Source organism: Medicago sativa, chromosome 7, assembly GCF_051527215.1.
Source record: "Medicago sativa cultivar Bolivia chromosome 7, Bolivia_mono, whole genome shotgun sequence".
NCBI lineage: Eukaryota > Viridiplantae > Streptophyta > Magnoliopsida > Fabales > Fabaceae > Medicago > Medicago sativa.
In genome coordinates, this window is record NC_140755.1 from 9,770,238 (window position 1) to 9,788,570 (window position 18,333).

The following is an 18,333-nucleotide window of genomic DNA, read 5'->3' on the forward strand; positions in this document are numbered from 1 at the left end:
TTGCTGGAGAATTTTTGTGTTCACATTATTCTTGGTGTTTTTGAGTATTTTGGTGAAGAAAGAGGGTTTGATCCAAAAATTATCACTGTCAATTTTGGAATCTGTTTCTGTGGGTTTTGGGCAACTGCTGAATATGTCAGTGTTTATTTCTGTGTAGCCCCCTTTCACCAATGATTGGGAGACTATTTATAGCCAAAACTAGGTTAAAAAAAAGGATGAATAGACTAAAGACTAAACTACCCTTAATGAAACTTGGAGAGAAAGAAAATGCTTTAGATGCTCTTTGGACTAATAACAATGTAACAAGTGGACTTAAGACAAAACAAATTGTTGATAAAAAAATAAAAATGACATTAAAATGAAATAAAAGAAAATAGAGTTGTAAAATAAGATAAAAGTAATAATAAAAAAAAAGTAATAAAATTTAAAGCTGTCGAAATCTCGACTGAGACGACTAAAACTTGCGGTGTTTTAAAACACGAACAAAACTTTTTAAACGGTTTAATCATGCGGACAAAAAGGAGATTACCTAAAAATGTTTATTTATAAAGAGAAATGAATAAAAGACTTTAAATATTTTACAAGCACGCGTAAAAATTTAAAATGTCTGAAAAGACAAATAAAGCAATTTCAACTGGACAAAATTTTACTTGCAAGTTCACAGACTTTGAATGATTAAACAACGACTGAGAAAGGTTTTAACTCGTTAAAGCGAAAAGAAGAGAAATTGAGCCGTTTTAAAATACGGAAAAAAATAGGTAAAAACAGAGCAAAGTGGTCAAAATTTGGGGTATGACAGATGCCCCTATTTAAGTTTCTTCGACACGAAGATTTGAAAGAAAACTTTTAAATCGATGGGTCGAAGAGACTTAAATACTAAGTACACCGAATTTTGACCAATTGAAAAGCTGAGAATGCGATGAATACAATAATATGAATGCATGCGATGCTAGTATGAATGCAAAGACGACGGAAATAAACTGACTGGGGAACAAACTGATAGGTATCACTGGGGAGATAAAGCCTGCCTATTACCAATTGTCGTGATGAAGACGAACATACGGAAGATAAAGCTTGAATTTTACCAACTGCTATGGTAAAGACGAAAATACAGAAGATAAAGCTTGGAACGGGCAATAAAGCTTAAGACGGAAAATAAAGCTTCAGACGGGAAGTAAAGCTTGTCTATTACCAACAGCCCGTGGTAAAGACGGAGATACAGAAGATAAAGCTTGTCTATTACCAACTGACGCGGTAAAGACGAAAATACAGATGATGAAGCTTGTCGGAATATAAAGCTTGAACAGACGGTAAAGCTTGGAAGATAAAGCTCAGACAGCAAATAAAGCTTAAGACGGGAAGTAAAGCTTGAGACGGAAAATAAAGCTTAAGAAGGAAAATAAAGCTTATGACGGAGAGTAAAGCTTGAGATGGAAAGTAAAGCTTATCAATTACCAACAGCCCGTGGTAAACGATGACAATGCGGAAGATAAAGCTTGGACTGAAGATAAAGCTCAGAAGGAAGATAAAGCTTGAGACTGAACATAAAGCTTGAGACAAAAATAAAGCTTGAGGTGGAAAGTAAAACTTATCAATTACCAACAGCCCGTGGTAAATGATGAAAATGCGGAAGATAAAGCTTGTCTACTACCAACTGCCGTGGTAAAGACGAAAATACTGATTAAAGCTTGTCTATTACCAACTGCCCGTGGTAACGACGAAAATGCAGAAGATAAAGCTTGTCTATTACCAACTGCTCGTGGTAACGACGATTAAACAGAAGATAAAGCTTGTCTATTACCAACTGCCCGTGGTAAAGACGAAAGAACGGAAGATAAAGCTTGTCTATTACCAACTGCCGTGGTAAAGACGAAAGAATGGAAGATAAAGCTTGTCTATTACCAACTGCCGTGGTAAAGACGAATATACTGATTGGTATCGGTAAAGTGATTACTTGATGGGACCTGCCACTTGAACACATACTGATTGGTGACATTTATGGATTAGACACTTTGAGATTGACATCTTATGTATTGGAGTGAGACGTAGGAAAATAATGCAACTATGCATGAATGATATTTGTATGTGTGCTATGTATGCATGGATGAATGAATGCATATGAGACTTATTTGACAGTATAATGGTGAGACTGTTGAGACCAGATTGGGCAGGTCCGAAGAAAGTGGCCCGACATCATGTTGCTAGCATCCGACACCCTTCATTGGGGATAACATCACTGGGGATGAACCAAACACTGACGGGGTAAAGCCCTTCAAACCACTGACGGGGTAAAGCCCTTCAAACCACTGATGGGGTAAAGCCCGCATTCTTAACCATTGATGGGGTAAAAACCCAAATTCAAACCAAGCTGATGGGGTAAAGCTCATATTCAAACCAAGCTGATGGGGTCAAGACCCATGATCAACTACTGAAAGGGGGGAAGGGTCCAATAACCAATTACTGAACAGAGAATGCCCCGTAATCAAACCGCTTGAAGGGATAACAACCCATTGATCATACTGCTGAGGGGAGAATGCCACATAATCAAATCACTTGAAGAGAGAATGACACATTGATCATACCGCTGCACGGGTAACAACCCATTAATCAGGCCAGTGAAGAGGTACCAAATACCCACCCATTAATTGAAACACTGAAGAGGTAACGAACTCTTTAAACAGGCCACTGAAGATGTAACATACCATCAATCCGACCACCGGAGGGGTAACAACCCATTAATCATACCGCGAAGGGGTAATGACACATTAATTATACCGCTGATGGGATACAACCCAACAAACAAAACTGCTGATGGGGATATGACCTAATATAATGTCTCAGTTGATGGTGAAGTAACCATTCCTTGGGATAAAGCCCGCCAATCAGAAACCTGACAGAAATCGCCATTTCTTGAGATAAAAACCCATCAATCAACGCACAGGCAAAAAATGCCATTAATCAAGCCACTGGCGGAAGTCGCCATTTGTCAAACCACAGGCAAAAGACGTCATTGATCAAACCAACAGGCAACAGTCGCTATCAATCAAAGCACTGGCAGAGGACGCCATTTGTAAGCTAGCACAAAGTGCATTCTTCCATTTAACCCCCTTGAAATTGTGATGCCTCTGTCTTTGTGTTTTTTTTTTGTATATTTTTTTGAATCCCTAATTTTTACCTGGACCGCCCTTTCGGGTTTTCAATCCACCGGAAATATATTCTTTTTGTTTGCCCCTAATTTTTGCCTGGACTGCCCTTTCGGGTTTTCAATCCACCAGGGCGCTCCTTTTTGCCTAAGCCGCCTTTTCAGGATTTCGACTTAGCGAGCTTTTCTTTTTTTGTTCTCTTTTTCCCTTTTTTTTTTGACAGAGGTCATCTCACAGCTTTTGGTCATGCTTGCCTTGCAGAGTTTAACTGTCCTTGAGACGAATGTTGATGTATGTTTCTACTACTCATAAATTCAAAGAAGATGTACCTGTTGTTTATGCTTTTCAAAAGACAATTAAAAAAGTTTTAAATCTTTGCTCTGAGTATTCACATCAAAAATAGAAGAAAATTATGCAAACAGAATAACTGAGAATTTCAAATAAATGGGCACAAGCTCAAATTAGATGTAAAAGAGTGGTGACCTGCCAAAGGCGTGGCTCCACAGATTTTAAAAGTTTTGGAAAATGGTAATTATATGGAAAAGTTACATTGAACACAATAACCATTGTGCTCCCTAACAACTTTGAATTCCACTGTTCCGAGTCTTTGACCTGCAGATGCTTTATATCGGGAGTTCTTTGACAGTTAGGATGCCCCAGATGAATCATACTTGATTTGATGAAGATGCCTTGCCATAAGTCGGAAGTCTTTTGACGACTGGAATGCCCCAAGTGAGTCATGTCCGTCCAGATGCAGTTACTTTGTCATAATCCTTAACTTTTGCATAGGTCGCCCTTGCGGGTTTCAACCTATCAGGATAAACACATTTTTCTTTTTTTTTGTCTCTAACTTTTGCATGGACTGCCCTTTCGGGTTTTCAATCCATCGAGACGCTCTTTTTTGCCTAAGCCGCCTTTTCTGGTTTTCGACTTAGCGAGCTTTTCTTTTTTAACAAAGTATTTCTTGACTGCATCGGTATTAACAGGACATACAAGTTTACCACCATTCTTTGTAATTTGGCATTCATTTGCCCATGGCATCAGGTAACATATTTTTGAGCACAAAGCCACTTTCTTGACATGCACGGGGACGAGCCTTCTTTGTCGAATACTTGCTTCATTCTTTCGATATAACTGTCCATGGCAAACGGCAGTAACGCTTTTAAATTCAATCAAGCTTGGCTTTCATTGGAACTTCCGTTGCCGGGACTTTGACCTCCATGTGAAGCATTGCCTTTATATTGTATACTGAGGGATGGTGGGGGGGTTGCCCCTGTTGAAGTGTGCACTTGAAGTATAACATCCCTGCAAGGCAGATGGTAGCATCTCGTGCCAGTCTTTGTACATGAATGTCCTCTTCTGGACAATCTTTCTTGATATTCACAGCTTCGATGGCCAAGATGCCCCAGTAGGCGAGAAATCACATTGGAAACTTCTTCTTCATACTCCTCTTCAGTCTCGGATACAAGGAACTCAAAGTTGAGAGAGAGTACAGGGTTTAAGTGTTCAACGGGTTTATTAATGCATGATTTGATTATTGATATAAACATTATGATTATGCAAATATGTGGAAATGATTTAAAGAAAAGAATTTTTGGTTTTTTGTATTACCATCTTTCCAGAAAAAGCACAAAATAAAAACAAAGTCGGGATCAAAGCGACCTTTTAATTAATGATGAAAATACATAAAGCAAAAAGCCCTAAATAAGTTCACTTCCGTCTCGGGTGGGACGAAAGGATTTTTTTTTTGAAAAACATAAAGCAACAAACAAACATATTAATTAAACAGATGAGTAGTAGAAATAAACATCAACAAAGACCCAAATGCAGCTAAACATTCCATGTACCAACACCAGGCTCCACGATCCGATAACAGATTAACTTGCACCTTCAAATTCAAAACTCTTCAAAAGGTATGAGATTTTTCTGGATCAACTTCTGAACTATCTTCTGCAATGCACAACAGTGCTCAATATCATGACCTGGTGCCCCTTGATGGAAAGCACAAAAGTGGTCGGGCCTGTACCGGGACGTCAATTTTGCTGGCACTGGAAGAGGTGCCTTGGTATAGACCAAATTCCTTTCAAGCAACTTTGGAAACAACTCTGCATACTTCATGGGAATGGGATCGACCTGTTTCCTTGAAGTCTGTTGTTGATATTGCTGAAACTGAGGATGATAAACCGGATTTTGAACAGTATTGGTGATGGGCTTAATAGCAGCAACAGAGTGAGAAATTAAATACTGTTGTTGACATTGTTGAAATTGGGGCTGATAACCCGGATTTTGAACAGCATTGATGGGCCTAACAGCGGCAACAGAGTGAGGAGCCAGATGTTGTTGACTTGGTTGAAATTGGGGCTGATAACCCGGATTTTGAACAGTATTTATGGGCTTGATAGCGGCAACAGAGTGAGAAGCCAGATGTTGTTGCTGAAGTAGCACCTTTATATCCGGGTCTTCGAAGAACTCAGTGTTATTTCCAATCAACTTTTGAACTTCTTCCTTCAAAGCGTAACATTGCTCGGCGTCATGGCCTGGTGCCCCTTGATGGAAATCACATTTGAGGTCAGGGCGATACGAAGATGGCAGCGGATTCGGCACCCAAGGAGGTGGCCTGGTTTGAACAAGTCTCTTCTTAAGCAAGATAGGAAGCAAAGTTGCATATTTGATAGGAATTGGGTCAAACTGTGATGCTTTCCGAGCCTGATTTTGAAGAATAAGCTGCTGAGGAGCCTGACTTTGAGGGATAAGCTGCTGAGGAGCCTAATTTTGGGAAGTAAATGGCTGAGGATCCTGATTCTGAGTAGTAAACGATTGAGGCTGTTGAGGAACCTGTTGTCGAGGTCGTTTCATGCACATTGGCTGACATAATGGATGAGACCTTTGCTGAACAAGCGGTGAATCCTTTGCAACCATCAATGAAGATACTAGGCTAGTTAACCTCTCTACCTCAGCCCGAAGCGTTGTTACCTCTCCACGAAGCTCATGGACCTCTTGCTCAAGCTGATCCATCTTTTGTGTTTGCATGAGTGTTTGCATGTACGAGCCGAACTTGGATGAAGACATCGGACCACTTTACTCATGGATTGACCTTTTGTAGAGAAAGACACATGATAAGACACAGACTAGAAACTATGAATGCAAAAATGATGCATGATATGTTTATGCAAAAATGTACAATATTTTTGTTATCGAAGGATTTATCAAGGTAAATTGTAAACATGGCAGATGAACATGGTTGCATTTGAAGATTTGTAAAGATATTGCAATAGGTTTCCTTTTCAAAAGGTAAGAACGAACCCAAGGAAGAAGTTCTTAACAAAAGCAAAAGCTTAGTTGAGATTTTTGAAATTGTATTGCTTGGTGTTCATTCTTACAAGGCCCATTCCTTTGATGTTTACAAAAAGCTTGGTTAAATCCTTCAATATATTTTTTTATGGATGAGAAAAAGGTTTATGGATGAAAGCATGTATGCATGATTATGCAATGAAAACATGATGAGGTTTAAGGTATACAATGTTGGAGTTTAGGGACAACAACGCCATTTGGTAAGGACTATGGTTTCAATTGCACATGTAACAAGGGTTCTACCAAGTTCCCAAATTACAACTACCCTTATGAATTTATCGGTGCGTAGGAATGCTCCTAGTCCAATATCATCCATAAGGAAGTCTAGTTTGAGTGTAGTATCGCGTGACAACTAAAGTCAAGAATGCTCTTGGTTCAGTCTCCGCACTACGTCCTAGAAAGGCCAAGTGGGGTTAAGGGTTTACTAAGGTCCACGGCTTCACCGGACACTCACATTGAAAGTAATAACGCCAACACGAATGCTCATGTTAACAAGACTACTACCTTCCGTGAGGCCTCCGCCGAGTGGGATTATCACTTGTAAACATGGGTCAAGAATGCTCTTGGTATGTCACTATGATTTTATCCCGTCCTATATCCTATGTTTCACTCAAGTCCGGGTATAGGACTTTGTCTCACCACTCACGTTAAAAATAATTACAAAGTATATACAAATGATAAAGCATAAAGAAAGAAAGGTGGGCTAAACCCGCGTAGGATCCCCAGTGAAGTCGCCATTTTTGTAGACCAAGATTTTCGGGTGTCAAGCCATTGATTGGACTTGAACCTTCAATCTACCGGACCTGCTCGATTTTATTCTTGGGAAGGGAAAAAGAGATTGAAAAACCCTTTTTGGATCCGGGGTCGGTTACGATTCGGGAAGGTGTTAGGCACCCGCGTCGTTCACGGTACTCCGTGAGAACCTCTTTCTAACTTTATTTTTATTTGAAAATTTATTGTTATATAGTTGAAATGAAAGAATGGAGGGAGGAGAAGTTGGAGTTTTGGTTATTTTTATTTGATCGATTTGAAAGGATTAAAGCCTCTGCCTACGTACCCTTTAAAGGGATCAAAACCGTCGTAGTTCGCTCTTATAAAAACATTTTTGTGGGTTAGGTTGATTTTAGTTTGATTTTGAAAATGATTTTGAGAAGGGTTGCGAGACCTCAAGGTATAGAAGAATAAAATAGAAGTGAGGTTGTTTCATTTTATTTGAGAAATTTAGTCTAAGTTTAATTAAAGTTCAATTAGGAATTTGATTAAGAAAATAAAGGAAAAATCTCTTGGATTTGGATCCAAGGCTTATTAAGAAAATAATTTGACTTTTGCTTATTTGATTTTTGAGATAAAAAGGGTTTTTTAAACTAACGGTAAAGCTAGCGTAATGACGTGAAAAATAAAGCGAGCGTAAAGCGATAAGTGTCGGTGCAAGTGTCGGTGCTTGTGTTACCTACATTATTACAAAAATTCCTAGATACATTCTATGGCCTCTTTGCCAAGCTACAAACCAATGGTAAAAAATATACATCCATTTCCTAGTTATACACACTAAATATCATGGAATTTAAATAAATTGCAAGAAGAAGAAAAATACAAGGGCTTATACTAGAATTAAAGCAAGCAAGATAATAAGAAAGCTTAGGGGTATGACATAATAGAATGCATGATGTCAAAATTTTAAAGCAATGCATGAAATATAAATTGAAATACTAAAGCAAAAATTAACAAGGGATATCATGGAGTAAAAAAAGACATTTGAAATGCATGAAATAAGAGTTGAATTTTAAAGCTAGGTTGTAAGAATGTTTGATGAAACCACAACCAAAAGATGCATAAAATGATTGTAAAACCAACATATAAATTGACAATAATGCATAATGTTGAGATATCAAGGAAAGGCATGAAATGATTATTGAAATATTAAAGCAAGATTAACACAAGATGTTATAGAGTAAAAGATTTATGATGCATTAAATGATTTTTGAGCCCAATACACTAAAGAAGTAAAAATGCATGATATTAGGTGTATAGAGAAAAAAAAAACGTGGAAAACAAGTTTTTAAAACAAACATTAGGCCAAAATTAACTACAAGATGTATAATGCAATATTATAGATGATGCAAAAAGAAAGATGCAGCAGACTATTAGATCATAAATCAAAAGAGGCATGAAGGCCTTGTGTGTAAAAGTTAACTATGCATAAAAAAACATGATATGAAGTTATTAAGAATGTGCATGGAATGAAGTGTTACGGCACTTAGAATGAAATAGACACAAAGAGGCATAAAGGCCTTGTATGCAAAAGACTAATTATATGTAAAAACATGATATGAAAGTGTTAGGAATATGCATGAAGATAAAGTTTCAAGTCGCTAAACCGTATTAAAAAAAGCATGATGTTTAAGTATATTTATTTTTTTTTAAAGAAGAAAAACTCATGGAAGAAAATTTTAAAGTGTTAGAAACCAAACGAAAATGCAAATTACAATGATTAAAACGTTTTAACAAACATATGAAGCTTAAAAAAGGAAAATGCATGAATTCTATGATTTACTATATATGCTGGAAAAAAGTGCAGCGAATAACACAGAAGGGTACAAGTAGCAGGAACAGGGGTGCAGTAGCAAACAATACAAACAGACAGCAAGCAAAACAGGCCAAACAGATGGGCTTGGAGCAAAGGAAACTGGAGCGGGTCAATTAAGCTGGACCGGTTCAGGACTTGCATCGGTTTAACCGAACCGGTTCAATCAAGAGTATAAAAACAGGAGCTCCATAGTTTCCTTTCCTTTTTACGGATAATATTTTTAAGAAAAACAAAGATCTTCTTCTCTCTTAAGTTCAGATCGGAAGAGATGAACAGAGATGGTCGGAATTCTCTCCGGCACGGTGGTCCGGCTGCCTTCACGGTGGCGCCACCGCACCGGAAATTTGAAGAAAAAATTATATCAAAACGTCCATCTCTTTCTCCTCTATCCGGATCCACCATTAGTTTTTTAAAACGAAGCAAAGCAAGAAGGAGATCTAGGGATTTCTAATCGAAAATAAACTTCATGTAGCAAGCAAAACTTAAACAGATTCGCATATGAACTTGCAAGGAAAGAAGATTTACCTCGGTTTTAAATCGGAGAAATCTATGAAGATAGGAAAACTTCAAGTTCACTTTTGCTCAACTCCGGATCTGCTAGCTAATGAGTCCGATCCAATTCCCCTTTATCTTGTCTCTTCGCGATCTTAACTTCCATTTCCTCTGTTTTCAAAACCGGTTCTGGATCTGCTCTTGTATGAATGTTTGAGTTCGAAAATTTAAGTGGTTGTGGTTTTATCACATGAATCAGTGTTGTGGTTATTGGAAATTTCGAATGGTTATGTTTTTGTGCTGATTGAAAGAGGACGATATATGTGATTAAAAAAAAATGAAGGAATGTTGGCGTTGATGATTATAATGGAAAATGGTGTTTGATTATATGAACGTGAGATGAATTTGAGTGGTGATGAGAAAAAGAACGTTGCTGGAGAATTTTTGTGTTCACATTATTCTTGGTGTTTTTGAGTATTTTGGTGAAGAAAGAGGGTTTGATCCAAAAATTATCACTGTCAATTTTGGAATCTGTTTCTGTGGGTTTTGGGCAACTGCTGAATATGTCAGCGTTTATTTCTGTGCAGCCCCCTTTCACCAATGATTGGGAGACTATTTATAGCCAAAACTAGGTTAAAAAAAAGGATGAATAGACTAAAGACTAAACTACCCTTAATGAAACTTGGAGAGAAAGAAAATGCTTTAGATGCTCTTTGGACTAATAACAATGTAACAAGTGGACTTAAGACAAAACAAATTGTTGATAAAAAAATAAAAATGACATTAAAATGAAATAAAAGAAAATAGAGTTGTAAAATAAGATAAAAGTAATAATAAAAAAAAAGTAATAAAATTTAAAGCTGTCGAAATCTCGACTGAGACGACTAAAACTTGCGGTGTTTTAAAACACGAACAAAACTTTTTAAACGGTTTAATCATGCGGACAAAAAGGAGATTACCTAAAAATGTTTATTTATAAAGAGAAATGAATAAAAGACTTTAAATATTTTACAAGCACGCGTAAAAATTTAAAATGTCTGAAAAGACAAATAAAGCAATTTCAACTGGACAAAATTTTACTTGCAAGATCACAGACTTTGAATGATTAAACAACGACTGAGAAAGGTTTTAACTCGTTAAAGCGAAAAGAAGAGAAATTGAGCCGTTTTAAAATACGGAAAAAAATAGGTAAAAACAGAGCAAAGTGGTCAAAATTTGGGGTATGACATCCACAAATTTATGGAGATGGATCTGACCGTGAAATTGAGAAGATTAAATCTTTTTTCAGAGATATGGTAACTGAGTATGATTCAAAAATGAAGGAGAAGCAGAAGGAGAAGGAGATTGCTTCTTCATCTTCAAGTCAAAATCAAAATTTATCAGAAGTGATTGCTGTTGGGAAAAAAGAAGCTTGGAAGGCTAATTTTGCCAAACATGTTAGTGCAAAACCAAGTGTTGCATCTAGTAGGTCAGAATTTGACCTATACATAGAGGAGAAAAGGTTACCGGATGATGAAAATTTTGACATCTTAGGTTGGTGGAAGGCAAATGGATTAAAATATCCAGTCATGCAAAAGATTGCAAGAGATTTCTTAGCAATTCCTATTTCAACTGTTGCTTCAGAGTCTTCATTTAGCACTAGTGGTCGGATTCTTACTCCTCATCGTAGTAAATTGAGTTCAGATACTTTAGAAGCATTGATGTGTGTCCAAGATTGGCTATGGAGTGATGTGAAAGGTAATCAATTCTATAACAAGTTTATTTTTTTTTTATCAATGTTAATTCTAAGGGACTGAGTTAACTAGTTATTCTTCCATTTTTCTTAATTTCATGCTTATATAGTTTATTTGTTAATTGACACAGATTATTATTTGACTTTTTCTTTTTCTTTTATAGGTTCTACAAAATCAAAGTTTGAGAACATTGAAATTAACTCAATCCTGGAAGATATGGATGGTGACATTGACATAACCGGTGAATGACAATGTTAGTGAATGATATAAGATTTTATTTCAAATTTCATTGTTATGTCGATTTATTTGGATTTTTATTTGGAGGTTTTATGCACTTATTTCAGGAAGTGGGAAGTGAAGTTATTGGAGCTTGGAAAGCATATAAGGAATTATGGGTGCTAATTTGGATTTTAGGCTTCTCTAGCTTTTATTTGGAGATTTTTATGTTTTTTGGATGTTTTTTGGATTTTGGATGTTTTTATCTTTTATTCTACTTCAAGAATTTTCATGGATTATGTAAGAATCATATCTATTATGGTATGATGAATTTATCTATTATGGTATGATGAATTTGCTTGTGATCATGTAAGAATCCTTTTTTTGTTGGTTTATAATATGGATTATGAAATTTCAATAGAATATTTTATGTATGGATCTTTAAAGTTGAATTTTGTAGGTAATTAAAAGTTGAATTTTTCTGAAAAAAAAATTCAAAAATTCATGGGTACCCGCGGATATCCGTGGGTATCTAAATACCCGTGGATTACCCGTATAGAGATACCTGTACGGGTATGGGGACGGGTACGGGTAGCATATTTATCCAACGGGGCGGGGACGGATATCATACTACCCGTACCCGCGGGTACCCATTGACATCCCTAATCCAACCTCCACAACCATCTATCATTCCTAGTAACCTGCAAATTAACATTTTCAAGTAAAAGCCTAAGCTCCCCTACCAACTCCTCCTCCAAGCAAACAACCTACGTCTCCAAAGCCAAACCCCACCATCTGTCCCCCACCCTAAATTGCACATCGTAGACACTGACACCTCCTTCAGTGTCGACAATTCAAATAATCTACTATATTTGTCCCTTAACGACATAAGCCGTTCTTGGTAATTAAGCTAAGATTGCCATGATTTTCATTTCAAGAATCAATTGATGTTATGTGCATTGCCTAGATGTAGTTTTGAGGTTATAAAGTTATAAAACGATGAAAGAAAGGCTTTGGAATGCACCACCGACCCTAGAATGGGCCAACAGGCCAAAATCATGTTGGCCATGTCAGAGACATTCGCTAGTAGTGACTTTTTCTGGGTAGCATCCTGGGAATTTCGCTATTAGCAAAATTATTTCGCTAATAGCGAGTTTCTTCGGGTCTGTGGTGTAAAATTTGCAATTTTTGACCCAAAACTCATCCAAATTGATCCTGCAATGCACCAAAACAACCAGCAACATATATATACAATAATAAACATATTCCATGGCAATATTAGCAAGTAATCATCAAGATTTGGCTTTAGGGTATCAAAAGCATAACATTTAAATCTAGCATAAATTCTAAGAAATCTCAAACAAAAGGAGGGTTAACTATCTAAGAACTCACCTTGCAAGAACTGAAGTGAAACTCAAGTATTCTAAGCTTATACCAAAACCCTAGATACGTAAAGATCAAATTGAGGAAGCTTGCAACAAGTTCTCTTAGTTGTTTTCCATCAAGAATTACTCATTCCTCACATAGATGCTTGCTTGAAGAAGATAACACTAGTAGAAGATGGATTTGGGAGCGATGGGAACCGATTTGTCTAGAAAGGGAAGAGAGCAAATATTTTCTTCAAAACCTAGAGATAAGAAGTTTGGAACAAATGAGTATTTTGGGACCTAAAGTCCTTAAATACTCCTCATGCTCAAATTCCAAAATTTCCCCTAATCTTAAACGCGCGCATTTTTTATCGTTAACAGGTATTACATCGCAACATAAAAGAGCGGGATATTACATTAATCATTTGTCGGGTTGTCCAATAGCAAAGTCCATTAAATTTAGAAGATTGCTTTTCTGACATTTAAAACGTCATATTGACACATGAAAATGACGTTTTTACCCCCAACGGTAGTTAACTACCGCTTGATTTATCCGACGGTAGTTAACTACCGTTCCAAGTATTCGGCACAAAAAAAAAAATTGCTCCAGCGGTAGTTAACTACCGTGGAGCATGATATCTTAAAATTCTTTCTGCACCAAAACACAGTCCCGCACTAATGTAGTGTTGTTCGTTTGTCATTACAATTCAACACATGGTTGAGACATTATATCAAACAACTTACAGGCACCTTAAAACACTTGCCTTCAACGAAAAACACTTAAAATTGGACCAAAAATGTCGTATCATCAATTCTAGACTTTTTAAAGGTTGATATCAGTAGCTAAAAACATCAAAGAATTCATGAGCCAATATGTCAAACATCGACCAAAATGATAGAAGCCTTTGATGGTAGTTTTTTTTGTGTAAACTCTTTCGTCCTTCAACAATTTGTCAAAATCTAACCACATCTTGATGCAACGATGTTGTTAACTGAATTTTATAGTAACAAGTTGAATTCCTGAGGCCATCTGTAGTTTTCCTCATTTAACCAGATTCAACAAAATCAATTGCAATACAAACCGCAATTTGGAGAGTTCTTTCCAATCAAGAGTGTGGCAACGCATTACTAGTCTAACGCTGTCTTTAGCAGATTCTTGGAGTGGATCCAAGACAGAATCAATCACCTTTCTCTTTCTCTCTCGTTGAAGTTTTGAAAGTGGTAGGAGACTTTAATGGTTGTTAACTACCGCTGGAGCAATTTTTTTTGCTGTATACTTGAAACGGTAGTTAACTGCTGTCGGATAAATCTAACGGTAGTTAACTACTGTCGGGGGTAAAAATGTCATTTCCATGTGTCAATATGACGTTTTGAATGTCAAAAAAGCAATTTTCTAAATTTTAAGGTAGGAAGGCCCACCAGTCAAGGCCCATTGAAGTGACCACGGGTCCATATGGTGCAATATAGGATCCGGCCTCCTATACCATCCCAAAAGAAATAGCACCCTGGAACAACATGAAAACAAGATAATAATCCTTTCCAATATATCAAGAACCACCCCGTTCCTGTTAGAACGTCGACGTGTTTACAATACAAATCAGATAAGACTCTTAAGACTCTAAAATTTCTAAGATATGAAAGTTGTTAAAGAATTTCTAAGTGAACTATGATGTGAAACAATTTCAGCAGAGGTTTGACATTTGTAAAATTGTTGTAAGAGTCTTGCCAATCTTCAGGTCTTCACTCCTTTATATAGAGGTATGCAAGATACGTTGGAAATCTCCAGCACATCAAAAGAGTCGTGAAGCTTGATCAAATCACCAATGATATGTTGCTTGATTTGGTTATTGTCCTATGAAGGAATAATTTCAAATCCATTCCATGTATAGATAATAGAGAGCATAGGTGCAGTTGTATTCTTGTACTATTGCAGACATGAAGAATGGAGCAGTGGTTGTACAATTGTAATTTTGTCCTTTTCAAGCGCTCTTCAGTGGATAAGCATCTAATGCCTTCAAATTCCTCTGAATTAGCCGTTGCTCCAGGCTTTCATTCCTTCTGCAATCATAAGCCTTCAGAATAACAACTTCTAACAAATTGAAGATTCCAGTCTTCAGCCTCTGATGAACTTCAACTTCTGATGACCTTCAGTTTCTGATGACGTCAGCTTCTGGTAGACAGCTTCTGATGATCTTCAGCTTCTGATATACAGCTTCTGATCATCTTCAGCTTCTGATGACGTCAGCTTCTAATGATCTTCAGATGCTCTTTTCTTCAGATGTTTTCTTGCAACAAGCTTCTTTTTTGTAAATTTCATTGCTCTCATTTTTTTTTCTCTAAGAACCTATATTTGATTTAAATTTTTTTCTATGGTCCTGCACACTTGAACAAATATTAGCATATCCAATTGACATTTTTAATACCTTGTTATCATCAAAACTTAAAGTGGTATTGTTGAACACATTTTGTTCCAACAGCCTTCGCAAGTAGTGGTGTGACAATATTCATTCTCAGCACCATCGGTGTTCCTCTTCCCGTCCGGTGATCTCCTTATTTTCGTTGACCCTCAGATATGTTCTAGTTTAGGGTCGGAGAGTTGTTGTGTGCTCATGAGTTATTGTTCGTGGGTCTCGCCCGTGGTTGAGATTTGTTTAGGTGGTCGGTGGCGGCACCGCCGTTCCGCCTTGCCTTCAAGATGTCTTCAGTGGTTTGTGGATTTCTCAGTGGTGGGTTGTCGTTGATTACAGGTGGTGCTTTCAGCAACTCTGTTTTGGCTTCTCTCATCTTCACCTTGCAAGACCTCTATTTTTTGGTTTCTATAAGATCTGTTGAGATTTGCAGATTTCATGGCCGTTGTTTCGCTGCCACCCCGCCGTTGTTCTTGGAAGCTGCTTTTTTTGTTGTTGTTATTGTTATGTGTTGTGTTTTGTTTTTGTTGTAGGTTTGTTGTTTTGTTGTTGTTCCTAGATTTGGAGGGATTGGATTTGACCTTTTTGCAGTAGATTGTTTCATAAACGCAAAAGGGTTTGTTATGTGATTCAAAAACCCGTAAGGGCCTGGCTCGTTTAACCTGAAAGGGTCTGATTGCTGACGTATTGGACTCGTCCCTCGATCTAAGTTCTTACGCGTTGTTTTGCTCGAAAGGGCATCTTATGCTTGCTATTTTTCAGGGAGCTATTGTCACTTGGATTTTGTTACCGTGTTGGTGGTCGATCCATTCTCCATATATAAACTCTAATTGCTCTCTGAAGATGTTCACTCTTCATATTTTTTTTTTTGTAACCTGGTTGGGTTCATTAGGTTGCGCTTGTGATTAGTGAATTTTTGCTATAATAGATTAGCGTTGATCCATTTGGACTGTTTTATCACGATATATTCCCGTTTTGGTTATTCCTTAGTCAGGTCTAATGTCTCCCGATCTTTGTAACTTTTTCTTTTTGTTTTATATATTTTCTTATTTGTGTAAAAGCCTTCAATCACTTATCTTTCGCTTATTAGCTCGAACGTTGGACTTATTACACATACCATAACAATTCACAGCCTTACTCTTGGTTAAGGATGGTAATATGTCAGGCCAGACTAGATTTTGATAGACCTGAGTCTGGCCTACGAAATATTTTGTCAGCCTATGCCCTTTCATAAACCTGTTTTTTTTTTGCCTGACCTGACCTATTTAAAAGTTTGGCCTGGCCTACAAGCCTATTTACAGGTCTACTTCATATTAAAGTCATTAAATATTCAATTTTGTTTACTTTTAAATAAGTCAAATTGGCCTTAAAGTCTATTTCATTGTAAGACATATTTATTGCTATTAGGCTTAAAAGCCTATTTCACTATAAGATCTCAAAGCCTATTTAAATAGTTGATAATTTAAGTTTTTTTCTTGATTTTTATTCTGATATAAACAGGTCAGGCTTAAACAGGTCAGGCCGGCCCCTGTAGGCCGGCCTGGCCTATTCTCAACCCTACTCTTGGTCCAGATCGGTTCAGTTTTTATACAAAAATAATAGTTTATAAAAACATTAATTAAATATATTTTAAAATATTAAAATTTAATAAAAATAATTTGAATTTAATTACTCCCTCCGTTCCTTTTTAAGTGTCACTTTTGAAGAATTTTTTTGTTCCTATTTAACTGTCACTTTCAAAGTTCAATGCAACATTAAATGTTGTTTTACCAATATTATCCTTAGTTATTTATTGCGGAGAGAGAAATATATGAAATGGGATGTTAAATGAATAAGGTCATTATAGTAAAAGTAAAGTTTATTGCATCAAAAAGTGACAATTAAAAAGGAACGGAGGTAGTATATTATTTGATTTCACAACGTATAATAACAAGTACAGAATATTGTGAATACCTATCATCATTACTCTCCGATCCAAATCGGAAAAAGTAGTGATATTTTGATCTCAATCATTATCCTTGAAAAAGACATAAATTGGGTCTCCCATGTGAATGTTGAAGCATCCCACATGCAAGAACATGAGTCCTGCAACTGGATTGCATTTAGCTTTTACATTATCTCCCTCATTAAATATTGGATTTCTTGAGAATTTTTCTACAGTAGTTTAGAATGTCTTTTTCTATTTTAATAATTGTATGAATTATTTTTATTATAGTATTTTTTTTTACTGTTATTGAAGTATCCATCAATTTTTCTAATGATTAATCTTTATTGCAAAACTTAATTAACTACATTTTTCGATTCTCATTGCTCAAATATAAAATCTTGCTTAAGTTATTTATGATTTAAATCTGATTTTTATTACTAGTAGTACATTACAAAGTCCTTTTTTCCGTATGGGACATCCAACACATTCAATGCATGGGTTTGCAATTAGCACAACACTAACACACTTGCCTAAAAACTGTTACTAAAGAATGAATATTATGGAACTCTACACGTGATAGGAGTAATACCAAATTTATGTGGACAAATTTTATGAATGTTGTACTTAGTTCTACCACCGACGTTGGTAACTGGTCCAAATTAATGGTAAGATAATTGATTTTAATTTCATGTAAATGAAAAAAAATTATTGAACAGGATTTGCTGCTTTTTTTATGTCGAATTTACAAAACTAAAATTAAGGGTGTGGTACGGTGTTTGATTTGTAAAAATGTTTTTAGACCGTATAAATTGAAGGCAAGGGACATGATAAAAAAATATGTCTCTCATTAAACTACGACATAACTTTTTGTCCCACGTATATGTTATCTAAAATACAAAATTAGTGTTTTGTCTATAAAAAATCGTATAATCAATATCATAAAAATTTGTTATGTGTTATTTTGATTTATATTCTACTATTTTATCTTGTATTATTTTGTCAAATACACAGTGTTTAATAAATCAAACGCATAGAAGTCAAAAGAAAACACAAGCAACCAAACCAAAAGACGATATAACCACACATGAAAGATTCCACTATCCACCCTT

General features: G+C 36.3%; 1 protein-coding gene and 1 long non-coding RNA gene across 2 annotated transcripts; one reads left to right on the plus strand and one right to left on the minus strand.

Annotated features, from left to right (window-relative positions):
* Nucleotides 1-4,778: 4,778 nt before the first annotated feature.
* Nucleotides 4,779-10,411, minus strand: LOC146904096 (uncharacterized). Its single transcript, XM_085723823.1, has 2 exons — nucleotides 5,979-10,411; nucleotides 4,779-5,909 (listed from the first exon to the last, which is right to left on the minus strand). The coding sequence occupies exons 1-2, from the start codon at nucleotides 6,210-6,212 to the stop codon at nucleotides 5,040-5,042; spliced, it is 1,104 nt and encodes a 367-aa protein (XP_085579949.1). The 5' UTR covers nucleotides 6,213-10,411; the 3' UTR covers nucleotides 4,779-5,039.
* A 733-nt stretch (nucleotides 10,412-11,144) lies between these two features.
* On the plus strand, nucleotides 11,145-11,945 carry LOC146904097 (uncharacterized). Its single transcript, XR_015017849.1, has 3 exons — nucleotides 11,145-11,310; nucleotides 11,470-11,559; nucleotides 11,651-11,945. It is a non-coding gene; the product is annotated as an uncharacterized LOC146904097 (long non-coding RNA).
* The last annotated feature ends 6,388 nt before the right edge of the window (nucleotides 11,946-18,333 follow it).